Raw genomic sequence first — 14,339 nt, 5'->3', positions numbered from 1 at the left:
TAATTTTCACCGACTGAGATATCCCAACATACTACTGTATAGGGGTGTACACGGTTCGGGTTGGGCGGGTTAATGGAATTTATTGACCCAACCCGATTAAATCGGGTTCTTAAAATTTCAACCCAATCCGAACCGTATAAATTTGTAACCCAAACCAATTTGTAGTATTCCGGTTTGGTTCGGTTTGGATTGGTTCGGTTGAGTTAATAAAAATTATAAACTAATGCTCAACTGTTTACTCCCCTATGCATACCAATATAATCACATCTGTAAAACTGAAACATGTAACTTGAATATTTTATAATAAATTTTCTGAGTTAGGTTAAGAAACTTTATCTTCGAAAACATTGCAGAAGATATATCATTTTGTGAACAATAATCATATACTTGTAACACTAATCACTAATTTAGACAACATGATATATTTAAAATATATTCGAGGTGCTGGACTATGCATATATATATAATCTTTAAAATATTTTATTTTTTATTCGGGTTGGTTTGGTTCGGCCTAAAAATATTCAAACCCGTAACCAACCCAATTAAGTCGGGTTTATATTTTTTTAAACCAAATACATATCGGGTTAAAAAAATTCGGATTGATTCGGTCGAAAAGTGATCGGTTCGGGTTGGTTTGGTCGGTTTTACCGAACCGTGTACACCTACTGTATCAAGAATAGATGGTTTCAACTTGACAATCAATTCATTTACCTGCGCATGTCAGAGATGCTCGATACAGTGATTTTTGAAATTTACTTCTTCTGTAGTTACCTTATTCTCGTTTGCTTTAAACAATACACTTTGCATGAACAAGAGACCGGCTTCGATAAATTATAATAAGATCTCCAGACAAATGATTGTTACTCAAGTCTGAAAACTTATTCTTTCATCCTAGATCAAGAACAAAGCTCTTCGTTTGGTAATTTTCCGGAAAACTAATCACTCAAAATTATTTTTTTTGAAAAAAATAATAATTTTATGCGTTGTGTCAGGACTCAGGAATATTGTCTGGAAAATATATTATTGAGTCGGCTAGTATGAATTCAGAGTTCAAACAGTCTATTTTATGCAGAAAAATCGGTGGTATTTCAAAATCTCAAACTTTTATAAATCCCCAGCCTGGCAAGCAATTCCGTACCCCACATTTGATTCCCCAAACCGTGTCTTGCAAAAGTTCCAAACCCTTCTCAGAAAAATACCTTAAAATCCTTTTCATTCCTCTCCTTGCCAATTCAATTCCCCTGAAGCATCTCCAATGCCAAACCCAAATCTCCACATATTCCTCTACATTTCTTTCTTCATTTTAAAACTGAGTACAATTTTCGCAACACAAACGACAACTAACATCCTCCACCAATTCAAAGAGGCTCCTAAGTTCTACAACTCCGCAAGCTGTCCTTCCACCACCCTCATCAACAACTCCAACGATGCACATGACATCGACGACAACATCTGCTACGAAAACGCCATCCACGTGGCAATGACACTCGATGCCATGTACATTCGCGGCTCAATGGCCGCGATCCTCTCCGTCCTCCAACACTCCTCGTGTCCACAAAACGTTATTTTCCATTTCGTCACTTCCATTTCATCAAACGCAACACTACTATGCGCGACAATCGCGAATTCGTTCCCCTACCTCAAATTCCGCGTCTACAATTTCGACGATGATGCCGTGGCACGTCTCATTTCCACCTCGATCCGGTCCGCCCTCGACTGCCCTCTGAACTACGCGCGCAGCTATTTACCAAACATTTTACCGAATTGCGTGCGCAAAATAGTCTATCTAGACTCCGACTTAATATTAGTCGATGACATAGCGAAATTGTCCGAAACGCCGCTAGGCGAAGATTCGGTCCTTGCGGCCCCCGAATATTGTAACGCTAACTTCACCTCATATTTCACACCTACATTCTGGTCAAATCCTTCACTATCCTTAACATTCGCTAACCGCAAAGCATGTTACTTCAACACCGGAGTCATGGTGATTGATCTTGATCGCTGGAGGCTCGGCGATTACACGACGAAAATCGAGGAATGGATGGAGTTACAGAAGAGGATGAGGATATATGAGCTAGGCTCATTGCCTCCTTTCTTGCTAGTGTTTGCCGGGAACATAGCTGCTGTGGATCATAAGTGGAATCAGCATGGACTAGGTGGTGATAACTTTCGGGGGCTTTGTCGGAATTTACATCCGGGTCGTGTTAGCTTGTTGCATTGGAGTGGGAAAGGGAAGCCATGGGTGAGATTGGATGCTAATAGGCCTTGTCCTCTTGATGCTCTTTGGGCTCCTTATGATCTTCTAAAACCTCCATTTTCTTTCGATTCTTGAGTTAAAATTAGGAACTTTAAGAACAATTAGTTGGTGCCTTGATGGCAGGGGAGTTTCGGAGCATGGCCTCTTCTCATGCATGTTGTTAAGGTCGAGGGTTCAAGACTCAGTGGAGAGGTCGTATGTGAATATTTAACTTTCTGTGAGTGATCTCCACAGCCGATGATGAGGCTTAAAGCCTTGTACATTTAAGTCCATGTTGTGACGTTGGTTATGCAAATTTGGTTTTGTCTAGCATTCTTTTCGAATATAAATCATTGTTGTAAAACAAGTAATCGTAGTACCATGTAGCTAACAGACAAAACATTGCACTTGATAAATTCAAAATTTAGTAGTATTTACTTGTAATTAATGGACCGGATTTAAAACTTCGACATTACAATCGTGATTAAGATGACGAATGCAAGGTTGAATAGTCATACGTACGATAAATTAGTACTACATTGCTATAGCAAAGTCTCTTCCACCGTCTCATGGAATATTCTGATATGATGTGCCAGCTAATTACTTAAATTTTATCCATGATTTAAATTTGAAAGAACCAAACGGAGTGATTTAGTTACATGCTACTCTATGTATGGAGTATATGATAGTAAAATTGTTGGCCGAATGAAATATATAATTTTTATAAAACAGTAGAAAGAAGATGGCTGACAAAGATAGAAGAACAAAATGAAGATTTTTCTTTCTTTATTTATTTTTGAGATGTCTGTACCTAGCATCTGACTATTGACTGAAATTATCATAAATGACTCGAGTATCGCCAATATATAAATAAACATGTTTAATTATATGAGTGACAAAGTGTGCATCCACCGCCTAAAGTCTTTGACTTTATGGAATGATATCCTTGTTTGGTGATTTGAACACCTTCCGTTGAATAACTACCAGTGTTATGAAAAGCGCAAATCGGCTCTAGGCGGTGAAAGGACCTTCTAGCGCTTAAGCGGTAAAGCGGACGCTTAAGCGGAATCTTAAGCGGGCCAATAAGCGGATTAATAAAATATAATTAAATATTTAATTTTAATATTAATATATTCAAAAATAATGTTATATTGTGGTAAGAATTTAAATTTTTAAAAATATATATATATTAATTTTTTAATATAATTATAGTTATATTATATAAAAAAATATTTTAAAACTGAAAAATTAGCAAGTCAAAATCATTTTGACCGCTTAAGTACCGCTTAATCCGCTTAACGACCGCTTAATCCGCTTAATAGTCCGCTTAATTTTCAAAAACGCTTAAGAACCCGCTTAATACAAAATCGAGGCGTTTTAGGGCCGATTCCGCTTAGGCGGCCGCTTAAGCGGCCGCTTAATGCGCTTTTTAAAACACTGATAACTACGAAAGCTTCTAAACGTACCTAACATAAGTGCATTACTAATTGTAATATTAACGTTTGAACGAACTAGATAAGAGTACAAATATTGTACTGTATTTATTAATAATAAGAAATATCTTATTCGATTCTACGATGACTCTGAAAGATGGCGTCTCACCTATATAAACTAATTAGAAATGAATAATCAACGTACAAAGGCAAGCATCTGGTGTAGGATCATGCCTGCAATTTTGTCTCCTCGTGTTCTTTTCAATATTCAGAAGTAAACTATCTTTTAAATAATTGTTAAGCTCCCAAATTTATAAACTATATCTCTACGGAACTGTCGTTGTTTTATCAATACTATGTTAATTATTTTCATAATTTTAATAATAATCGAGATGAACCAAAACTGACATGGGAATCAGGAATGTATGGTTAGAAAAAGAAACAAAAAATTAATGAGTTGGTGTGCGGGCCGGTAGGTTAAATACAAGAATCAAATGTTAAGTCATATTCATTGTATTTTCACATAGCATCTAGTTTGGGAGAAGGGTAAAAAGATATGAAATTGGTCCATGCTTTCTTCTGGTAGAGGCGATGCTAAGTTTAGTTAGATTCACTTGAATTCATAAGAATGCAGCAAGTCAAAATACAACACAAAGCATCCCAAGAACGCTTGTGGTGCTGAAGAAATCCAGGAAAACCATGCAAACTTATCTCTCAGAATGTACTAGAAGATTACGAATTCGAGAACTAGTGAATAATAAACAAGTTAGCGGTCAGAAAAGGCATTCGAAAGCCATGGTGTGCTTGAGATTATTGGTTCCGGGTGTAAAAAAGTCACGGAGTATGATGGGTGAGGGTGAGTGACAATTACTTGAAAAAATTACTCGTCAGATGCACTAAAACTGCACTACTATAAAGAGTAAACTACAGATTGTGTATCTGGAGTTTCCGATATATCCGATGTGTGTATCTGCATTTTCGATTATAGCAAAGCGTGTACACCAACTTTGACAAACTTTGCACAATGTGTACAAATGTTAATTGCTGCTTAACACCGTTAGTTTGTTTTTCAAAAGGCTGGTGAGTAAAGTGTAGTTTTACCACCTAACTGACTACAAGCAACGATATAACACAAACCATGATCAACCCGGCCATTTCTTCCTCAAATTGAAAAACCCATGAGTAAATTGTATTTTTTTTCAAAATAATTAATTTTAAGTTATAAATTATTCATAAATTATTTTTATTTTTATTATTATACTTTTAATAATCTATAAATTCTTCATAAATTAAAATTACTGAAACAGATATTTTAAACTCCCAAATAAATCACGTTATTAAATGTTCAATATTAAACTAAAAACAGTAAGACTTAATTCAGTAAAAAAAAATAGGAAAAAAGGCAAAACTTCTATAACAAATACCATAACACTTTGTATAAAAGAGCGATAAATTGTTAACTAAATAACCCTTGTAAAAATTGGACGGAGTAAGACGAAGTTTTGAAGTCGAATTATTTAAAATTACTTAAATATCTTTAAATATTCGACAACCTGAAAATCGTGTAAATAATTATTTTTGTAAATTATACAATATCATATTTTATAGTATAACTAGTAATTATAACAATGATGTTAATTAATGATTAGTAAAATTGAAGAATGTTAATAATTAATTAATAATCATGTTCAAAATTACTTATAAACGATAAATTATATATAAATTTTGGTAATCAATGATATTATTTATGATTAAATTAAAATATCAAGAATAATACTCTAAAATTATAGTTTAAATGTGAGTATTATTCCCATTGACTAATTATATCATGAATATTCAGATTCAATAATACAAAATGGGACGCGGATATTTCACGTTTTGAATTCAATATTTTTATTTTGATTTTACTAAACAATTTAACATATAGTATTTATGATATTTCACAGAAAAAAATAGAAAAGATTGAACATCTAGTCGTAAAATTTAATTTTTTTTTAAAATCTAGTATAATATAAATTGATAATATAAACAAAGATATTAGTAAATCTCGCATTATATATCCAAATAAATTTATGTTAAAATATTAAGAACCACATTATTATTATTTATAATTATTGAAAATTTCTAATACTTCTAATTTATTCTATTATAAGTCCATGAATATACATTTAACAAAATAGTCTTATTAAATTATGTAAATAAAGATTTTAATTTTAAAATTTAATTATATTAAATTATAAGATTGTTTTCAATATTCGAAATACTATACAACCATGAAAGCAATCTCAACAGAAATAGTCTATCTGTGAAACTTTCATTTTTTAGAAACCGGATGTACTTCTGTAGCCTTTACTCTTTGGCCTTTCACAGCCCACCCTTCGCCTCCGTTAATTACAGACGGCACTGTCACAAAAGTGACGGTAGTACACGTATCGCACGCTATCTCAAACTTCGTATACACACTTGCTATATACAAAACTGCAGGTACACACATCGAATATATGACAAACTTCAGGTACACAATCTGTAATTTACTCCTACTATAAATGATTGATAGAAAGCAGAGCACAATGTGCTGCTACCGAATATATAGTCTATAGGAGTATATTACTCCCCCGTCCCCTCCAATTCTTATCATTTAGAATGGAGTGCTCGGCACGCATTTTAAGGCTAATGTAAAGTATAATTTCATAACTTATTTTTAAAATTTTATTTTCTGAATAAAAATCTAATGTTTAAATTTTTATTCAGAAAAAAAATATTATAAAAATAAGTTATGGAACCATATTTTATACGAGTTTTAAAACTGCGTGCCGAGCACTCCATTTCAAACGATAAGAATTGGATGAGACGGAGGAAGTAACTTTTATTTTGGACTACAAACACATGTAACATGACAAACTCACCACCTTAGAAGAGCTTTTCTTCCTACTATACCAGCAGATCATCATACTACTGATTCCTAATCTAGATTTTTTCAGAAGATAGAAGATAGTACTCCCTCCGTCCCCCTGAATTGTATACATTGGGGGACGGGGACGGGGACGCGGCACGGACTTTAATGCTCCTGTAAAGTATAGTTGTGTAATTTATTTTTAAAATTTTCTTTTTCTGAATTAAAGTTTGGATGTTCTATTTTTATTCAGAAAAAGAAAATCTGAAAAATAAGTAATGGAACTATATTTTATAAGAGTATTGAAATGCGTGTCGAACAGTTAAAAAGAAACGTATACAATTAAATGGGACAGAGGGAGTAATTGGCATGATGGGACCCGGATTAACTTTATACGAGCCGGGCTTGGCATTAATCGGACCCGGATTAATTTTATAAGAAAAAATTAGATCCAAAGCTGATTTTTGATTTCCAGAACAAACAAAACTTGAAAAGACAAAATTGTCTCCGTGCATATACAACAGCGAAAGAAAAAAACAATATGAAGGGGTAATTTCGTCTTTTCAAAGCTTTTCAGCTCTGAAAATTAAAAAACAACTATGGAAATAACATTTCCCACTTTATATTGGAGCTGGGCTTGGGCATGAAAATTTAAAGTAAAGTGAAAAGGAATAAAATAGGAAACTGGTAGGACTTTGATATTCAATAAATCGATCATCAAAATTGGAAAAAAAATAATGGATATTATTTATTTTTATAATAACAAATCTCTTATTTTTAGAATGTACATATGATAAATTGAAAAATATATTTAAAATGGCGTAAAAAATCTCTTACACATCGGACTTACGTGAAGAAATCCGCTAACTTTTAAACGAAGAAGGTGACAAACAATTAAAAAATTATTGGCTTTCATGAATCAGTCAATGTTTTAAATTTTGTAAAAGTTAATAATAACAAAGGTTATAATGTACTGTTTTTTAATGCTCATTTACTCAAAGCATCCACGATCACTAATATGCGACGGGAGTTCTTCTAAAATTTATATAGAAAGTTTTTTTATTAAATTATTATATTGCAATGTAAATTAGAGAAAATATTGAGAACATGAATATTATATAAATTGTAAAAATAAAATAAATATAAAATTTATTAGTTTGATGCAGGTACCTTCATAGATTAAAAGATAAGAATGAGAATATATTGACATCACAACATGCCACAGGTGACGTATTAAATCTTTAAATAAAAATGACTTAATTACTGAAAAAACTATTAAACTTTTATGATTTTTTCATTTTAACCATAATAGTAATTTTGTTGCAGAAAAATGGAACTAATTAATAGAAAGCATATTTGAGAGAATCCAATTTTAACCATGGTTAAATGGATGTCCTATGCAACATTACTAAAGTATTCTTTTTTTTATAATTTTAGTTTAAATTTTTACATAATTCATTATATACAGACCAAACAAGCAGTTTTTATTTGAGTTATTAGGGTTCGTCATAATATAATTCTAATTTTTATCGGCTAAATAATTAATTTAGTTTAGTTTACATTTTTTTTTTGATTGGTAAGAATTTACACTTATTTTAAAATTATATATATGTGTACATATATTAATATTGTTGAAGAATTATATTTATTATCGAAAATCATAGTATTTGAATTGTTTGTTTTTTTAGATGATTACTAGTTCAATAAAATTTTATTGTCCAAAAAAATACATAAAAAATATATAATATTTATTAAAAATCATGTAGAAATCATGTAGAATTCTCAAAATACCATATATATTATATGTGCTTGTGTAGGTTGTACCCAAACAAAAAACATTTATCATATCCATGTTGCAGTAATATGTCAGACAAAGTAACACTGATTCATAGAGCGATCAAGAGTTTGAATAAATTTATAAATTCGATACAATTATTTAAATCACATGAAAAATTATCGATACACATGTGTCTAGTAGGCTGATTGTGTTTTCAAAAAATCATGTTAACATTGTCCACTACCTTCATACTTAAATTATGATTCGCTCTATATTTGTGTAAAATATGAATTAGGATTTTGATCGTTTAATTGGATAGTAAAAAATTAATAAAATTTGTATACTAATTAATTTAATAATTAATAACTTGACAATATATGTGACATCTCAATTTTAACTTAACATTGGTTATGGATTAATGAGAGTGTGTTTTCTGAATATAATTTTTTGAAGTTACTTGCATTATCCTGCAATAAATATACTATTATGGTTAAATTGAAAAAAACATGATAGTTGTATAGTTTTTTTGGTAATTAAGTCAATAAAAATTTGTACAAGTGCGCGCTAAACCGAAGCTACAGTTGCATCTAACTGTGATCCTCCTGGTCTTCTTGTTTGCTCCAGTAGACTCGGACACATTCTTTTATCTCGCTAACCATCTCAACAATCAATATATTGTGTTGGTTACCAAAAAGAAGATGTTTTCTCACATCTTCTTCCTCGCATTTCATTCGATTTTGTAACAAAACTGAAGAGCTGGTGAAGAATATCACACACCAATGACTTCCATGAAGCTTGGTACAAAGCCTGAAGCATTTCATCGCGAAGGCCAAACTTGGTACTCACTGCCCCTCTTGAGCATTTTCTATATTCGATATATTTGATTAATTTTAGATCCACGTCGACTGTTAATTATATTCACGACATACAATTGTTAGGGATACTGGCCTAAAGTGTTGCATTTTATTCTTGTGTGACGCTGCATGAGCATTCTCCGAGTATTTACTAAACAGATCTGTATGATGTCTTGGCCTTTTCGATTCACAAATTCTGTTACTGTCATGTGATGGTTTTGTTAATTATCGCAGGCAATGCACCTCTGGGCTTCCCAGTGACGTTACCGTTGAGATCGGAGAAATGTCCTTTCATCTACATAAGGTATGCGCAGAATATTCTATTTGGTTATTTGTTATCAAATCATAAGAATGTGTTTGTAATTTCATCTTGTACTGCAGTTTCCATTGTTATCAAAAAGTGGACTACTGGCAAAGCAAATCGGGGAACAGCCTAGTGATGATGGGTCGGTGCAAGTATTGCAACTCTGTGACTTGCCTGGTGGAGCTAAAACATTTGAGCTTATAGCCAAATTTTGCTACGGGGTTAAAATCGAGCTTACAGCTTCGAATATAGTTACTGTGAGGTGTGCAGCGGATTTCCTTCAGATGAATGAAGATATTGTAGAAGGAAATCTTGTTTCCCATGCAGAGGCTTTCCTGAATGAAATATTTGGGAATTGGACAGACACATTAGAAGCCCTTGAAACCTGTGAAGAAGTTTTATCGCAGGCAGAAGAACTTCACATAGTTTCTAGATGTGTGAATTCTCTGGCAAGGAAAGCTTGTGCTGATCCACAGATATTTACTCGGCAAGTTTCACCGCGGAATGGTAACAAAGAAAAAGAAAACAGAATATTATGGAGTGGAATATCAAGAAAGGCGCAGCAATTGGGTGATCGTTGGTGGTATGAAGATGTGTCGTATCTAGGTTTGGGTTTCTATAAAATGTTTATCCAAGCGGTGGAATCAGTAGGCATGAAGCCTGAGAACATTGCTGGATCTCTTGTCGTGTATGCGAGAAAATATATTCCCCTGATGAATAGGCAATTCAGCTTCAAGGACGCCAACAGCGCTAAACCAGGCAATAATGTTTCGACCCCATCTGAGGCGGATCAGAGGGGGCTCCTCGAAGAACTTGTGGAGTTACTTCCATCTCATAAAGGAGTGGTGCAGACGAAGTTTCTGGTGAGGCTACTTCGCACGGCTATGCTCTTACAAGCAAGTCCTTCATGCAGAGAAAATCTAGAGAAAAGAGTGGGGGCACAATTGGACCAGGCATCCTTAGACGATCTTTTAATTCCAAGTTTAGGCTACTCAGTAGAGACTTTATATGACATTGACTGCTTTCAAAGGATTCTCGACTATTTTTTGTCAACCGAGCAGATTTCTTCCGCGCCATATTCTCCAAGTATAGTTGATGAGAATCAGTTAGTTGAGAGTTCCGATTCACTGACAGCAATTACAGTGGTGGCCAATCTGGTGGATGGTTATCTTGCTGATGTAGCACCAGATGTTAATTTCAAATTATCAAAGTTTCAGTCACTTGGCTCTGCTGTCCCTGATTATGCCAGGCCACTTTCTGATGGCATTTACCGCGCAATTGATATATATTTGAAGGTAACAAATTCCTTAACTGCTCTAGAATATAAACAAACGAAAAATTATACAATATATTGCATCAACTCATTATTATAAGTTTTTGAAATGAAACGAGAAGAACCAAATAATTGAACAAGAGAAAAGTATATATTAAGAATGCCGTGTTGAACTGCAGGCGCATCCTTGGCTAACAGATATAGAACGGGAGCAAATATGCAGACTCATGAACTGCCAGAAGCTATCATTAGAAGCAAGCACCCATGCAGCCCAGAATGAGAGACTGCCACTCCGTGTCATTGTGCAGGTTCTTTTCTTTGAACAGCTTCGCCTGCGTACATCGATTTCAGGGTTGTTCTTCATCTCAGAAAATCTGGAAAACCCACAAAATCTCCGGCAAGTGGGGTGTGCACAATCTGATGGTATGGATGAAGTGAAGGCACGTGTATTGGAGCTTGAGAAGGACTGTCAAGGAATGAAACAAGAACTTCGGAAAGTGGTAAAAAGAAAGAGAAGGTGGAGTTTGTTTGGTATACTTAAGTAGTGTCATCCAAAACCAAGTCTCATCATGCAGCGCCAAAACTAGAAACATGAAAATAGAACTTTTAAATCTAAATCAGCAGTTAATGATTTATACATCTTCTGCGAGTATCTCCAACAGTGCTGGCTAAAAGTACTTGGCTAAATTGGATTTATATAACATTATGTAAAATTTGTCGAAGCTGCAAGGCATTTTGCTTCGATGGGTACTGGCTATACTGGTTGGCTATATTTTCAGAAATAGTAGTGGTTGGCCAAATATAGCCAACATCAATTGGTTGACTATATTTTTAGATAAGGATTATGTGTGGTTGGAGTGGAGCAAATTTCACTTGATGGGTTGGAGGTTGACAATCAAATTTGTCATGGGAAAATAGTTCATCATTAGAAATTTTTTTAATTACAAACTTATAATCGAATAATAAATTGAATTAATATAATCAACATTGCATATGTTCTTCATTTTAGGTATTTTTTTACATCAAAAAACAAATCACCTGAAGCTTTTGCTTTTCTCGACGTAAGGATCTGAGGAAAGTGGGAAAGGTCCGATACAAAGGAAAGGGTTGCGAGGAACTATTAACGCTCTTTCCGCAGGTCCGGCACGACCCGGCTAATAACCCGTGTTATATGCTTCTTAAAGTGTTCTTTTTCATTTTTCATTTTTTAGTAGAGATCTACTCCGATGCTTAAGAGTTTTAGATTCGTAAAACAGGAGAAGAGCCCGTATTCTCATCTTTTATCTTTTCCATCTCTGCCTCGCTCGTTGTCACCGAACAATCATCTGTATCAGTAAAGAGAAGGAAAGGTTTTTTGGCAGGAATAGTTCCAGCCTTTGTTGCCCCGCAGCTCTGACTTCCTAGCTAGGCAAGTTAGGTGGAGTCTTCCATTTTGCTAATACCCGTAAAAATAAGATATATTAAATGTTGCATTTTGCGTAAGTAGATGCTTGTCGTTAGATACTTTTATTTATTTTTTTTTTAACTACGTATGAGTATATTAATTACTATACGATGTTCATTATTGAATATTATCAATAATTGATGATGATAATAATTATGTGCTCATATGGCATGCAGACTTCAGCGTGCCTCCAATGTCAATGGATATGATCTTGACGTGCTTTAGATACCTTCACATAGGCACCCAATCTTACGCTCAAAAATCCGAAATGACACAAAATATGATTTATATGATAATTTACAATTCTAAGACTATTATATTTCAAATCACAAAAACATAACTACGTCTCTTATTGGCTGGTTGTCGGTGTTTAGATATAATCACTATCGCTATAGGTATTTTGGTTGTAAGAGCTCATCATTCCTAAGTTGTCTAAATACTTTAGACGGTTCAATCGTGCCAATTAGGAATCCTCTGTTTATAAGAACATGGTAAATAGCTTCTTTTTTATTGCCTCGCTTTCGCTTGCCAAGTGTGAGAAAGTGTTAAAAAAAATCTTGTTAAATTGATAGTATAACATAATACACCATAATCTAGATAACAAGAATACATAACACAAAAAAAGTCATAAATAATGAGAAAATCACCTTTGATGTATCCTTTCTTTGTGAATTGCGATCTCTAAATCCAGTGTAAGGATAGTCCTATGACATACTCCAAAGCATATTTTATTAAATTTTAAAATATATTTAATTTTAATTGTAGATGTGAGACATATCTTGCTAATTTTGCATTATTACCGGTTCATATATCGTGATGGCGATTGCGACAAAATATTCATCAAATATTGGGCAGATAGAAGCCAACATAACGATTTTAAAGTTCGGATCATATCAACAACATACCAAAATAAATTATCAATTTAAACACGTATAAAAAATTACTGACTATTAAAATGCACCGGTACATGACATATAAGTGATGCACCGGTAGAATTTCTTATACATTTATATATATAAAATTAAATCACATAAAAATGTTTTACATTTATATTTATAAAAATAAATATATGATCCTGTTGGGAACTCTAGAGTGTTTCGACTACATAATGAATTTTAGAATTTTCTTTATATAAATCACAATAGTTATTTTTTTATTTACATATTTATTTTAAGAAATTTAGTGAATAAATTTTTATACAAAAAAAATTTTAAAAATAAGTTATAGAACTATGTTTTGTATGTGCTATAAAATACGTTCCGAGCAGTGTGAAAAACTGTAGAGAAATGAGAGGGACGGATGGAGTAGTGTTTTTAGTTTTAAAAACTAACTAATTTTTAAAACATTTAAATGATTTTTATTTATAACATATAATTATTATATGAAAATTTAGCTGTTAAAATTTAAAAATAGTAAGATAATAAATATTTATATAATAGTGTGTTTAATTTTACAATTAAAAAATTAAAGAAGACATATCTTATTATTTATTATAAAAATATTATATAAACACAAATATGTAAATGTATTATTATTTTGAGATATAATTTATATTTTTCATTTTTAAACTTCAGATCATTATAACATATATATATATATATATATATATATATATATATATATATATATTTGTGAGAAAAAAATTTATATGTTAGTTTTTGTCAAAATAATATAAAGTTTTTTTTAAAACAAAAATAAAAGGTTAGTAAAAAAAGCATAAACATTTAAATTTAAAATTAATAACAATATATATGTATATATATTTTAAAATATAGCTACCATTATATCTAAAATATTTAAATAAAATTTGGGAATGAAAGTAATATTAAAAAACTATATCATTTGCATTATAAAATATTATTTAATTAATTAAATAACATATATCCTTGTATAATTCATTTGATTAAATTCGGAAATAATTTATTCATGATTTTTATTTACAATACATAACTACTATGTGAAAAAAATTTATATGTTAGTTTTTGTCAAAATAATATAAATTTTTTTTAAAACAAAAATAAAAGGTTAGTAAAAAAATCATAACTATTTAAATTAAAAATTAATAACAATATATATATATATATATATATATTAAAATATAGCTACCATTATATCTAAAATATTT

At 32.0% G+C, this 14,339-nt stretch overlaps 2 protein-coding genes across 2 annotated transcripts; both read left to right on the top strand.

The window, feature by feature from the left end:
* The first annotated feature begins 1,147 nt into the window (after positions 1 to 1,147).
* On the top strand, positions 1,148 to 2,567 carry LOC108216782 (probable galacturonosyltransferase-like 1). Its single transcript, XM_017389621.2, has one exon. It carries the CDS (start codon positions 1,256 to 1,258, stop codon positions 2,330 to 2,332), a length of 1,077 nt encoding a protein of 358 aa, XP_017245110.1. The 5' UTR covers positions 1,148 to 1,255; the 3' UTR covers positions 2,333 to 2,567.
* A 6,551-nt stretch (positions 2,568 to 9,118) lies between these two features.
* Positions 9,119 to 11,422, top strand: LOC108218271 (BTB/POZ domain-containing protein At5g03250). Its single transcript, XM_017391176.2, has 4 exons — positions 9,119 to 9,177; positions 9,428 to 9,497; positions 9,575 to 10,792; positions 10,950 to 11,422. Exons 1-4 carry the CDS (start codon positions 9,119 to 9,121, stop codon positions 11,313 to 11,315), a joined length of 1,713 nt encoding a protein of 570 aa, XP_017246665.1. The 3' UTR covers positions 11,316 to 11,422.
* Positions 11,423 to 14,339: the final 2,917 nt, after the last annotated feature.

This window comes from Daucus carota, chromosome 4, assembly GCF_001625215.2.
Source record: "Daucus carota subsp. sativus chromosome 4, DH1 v3.0, whole genome shotgun sequence".
NCBI lineage: Eukaryota > Viridiplantae > Streptophyta > Magnoliopsida > Apiales > Apiaceae > Daucus > Daucus carota.
This window is presented reverse-complemented; position numbering and strand designations above follow the sequence as displayed.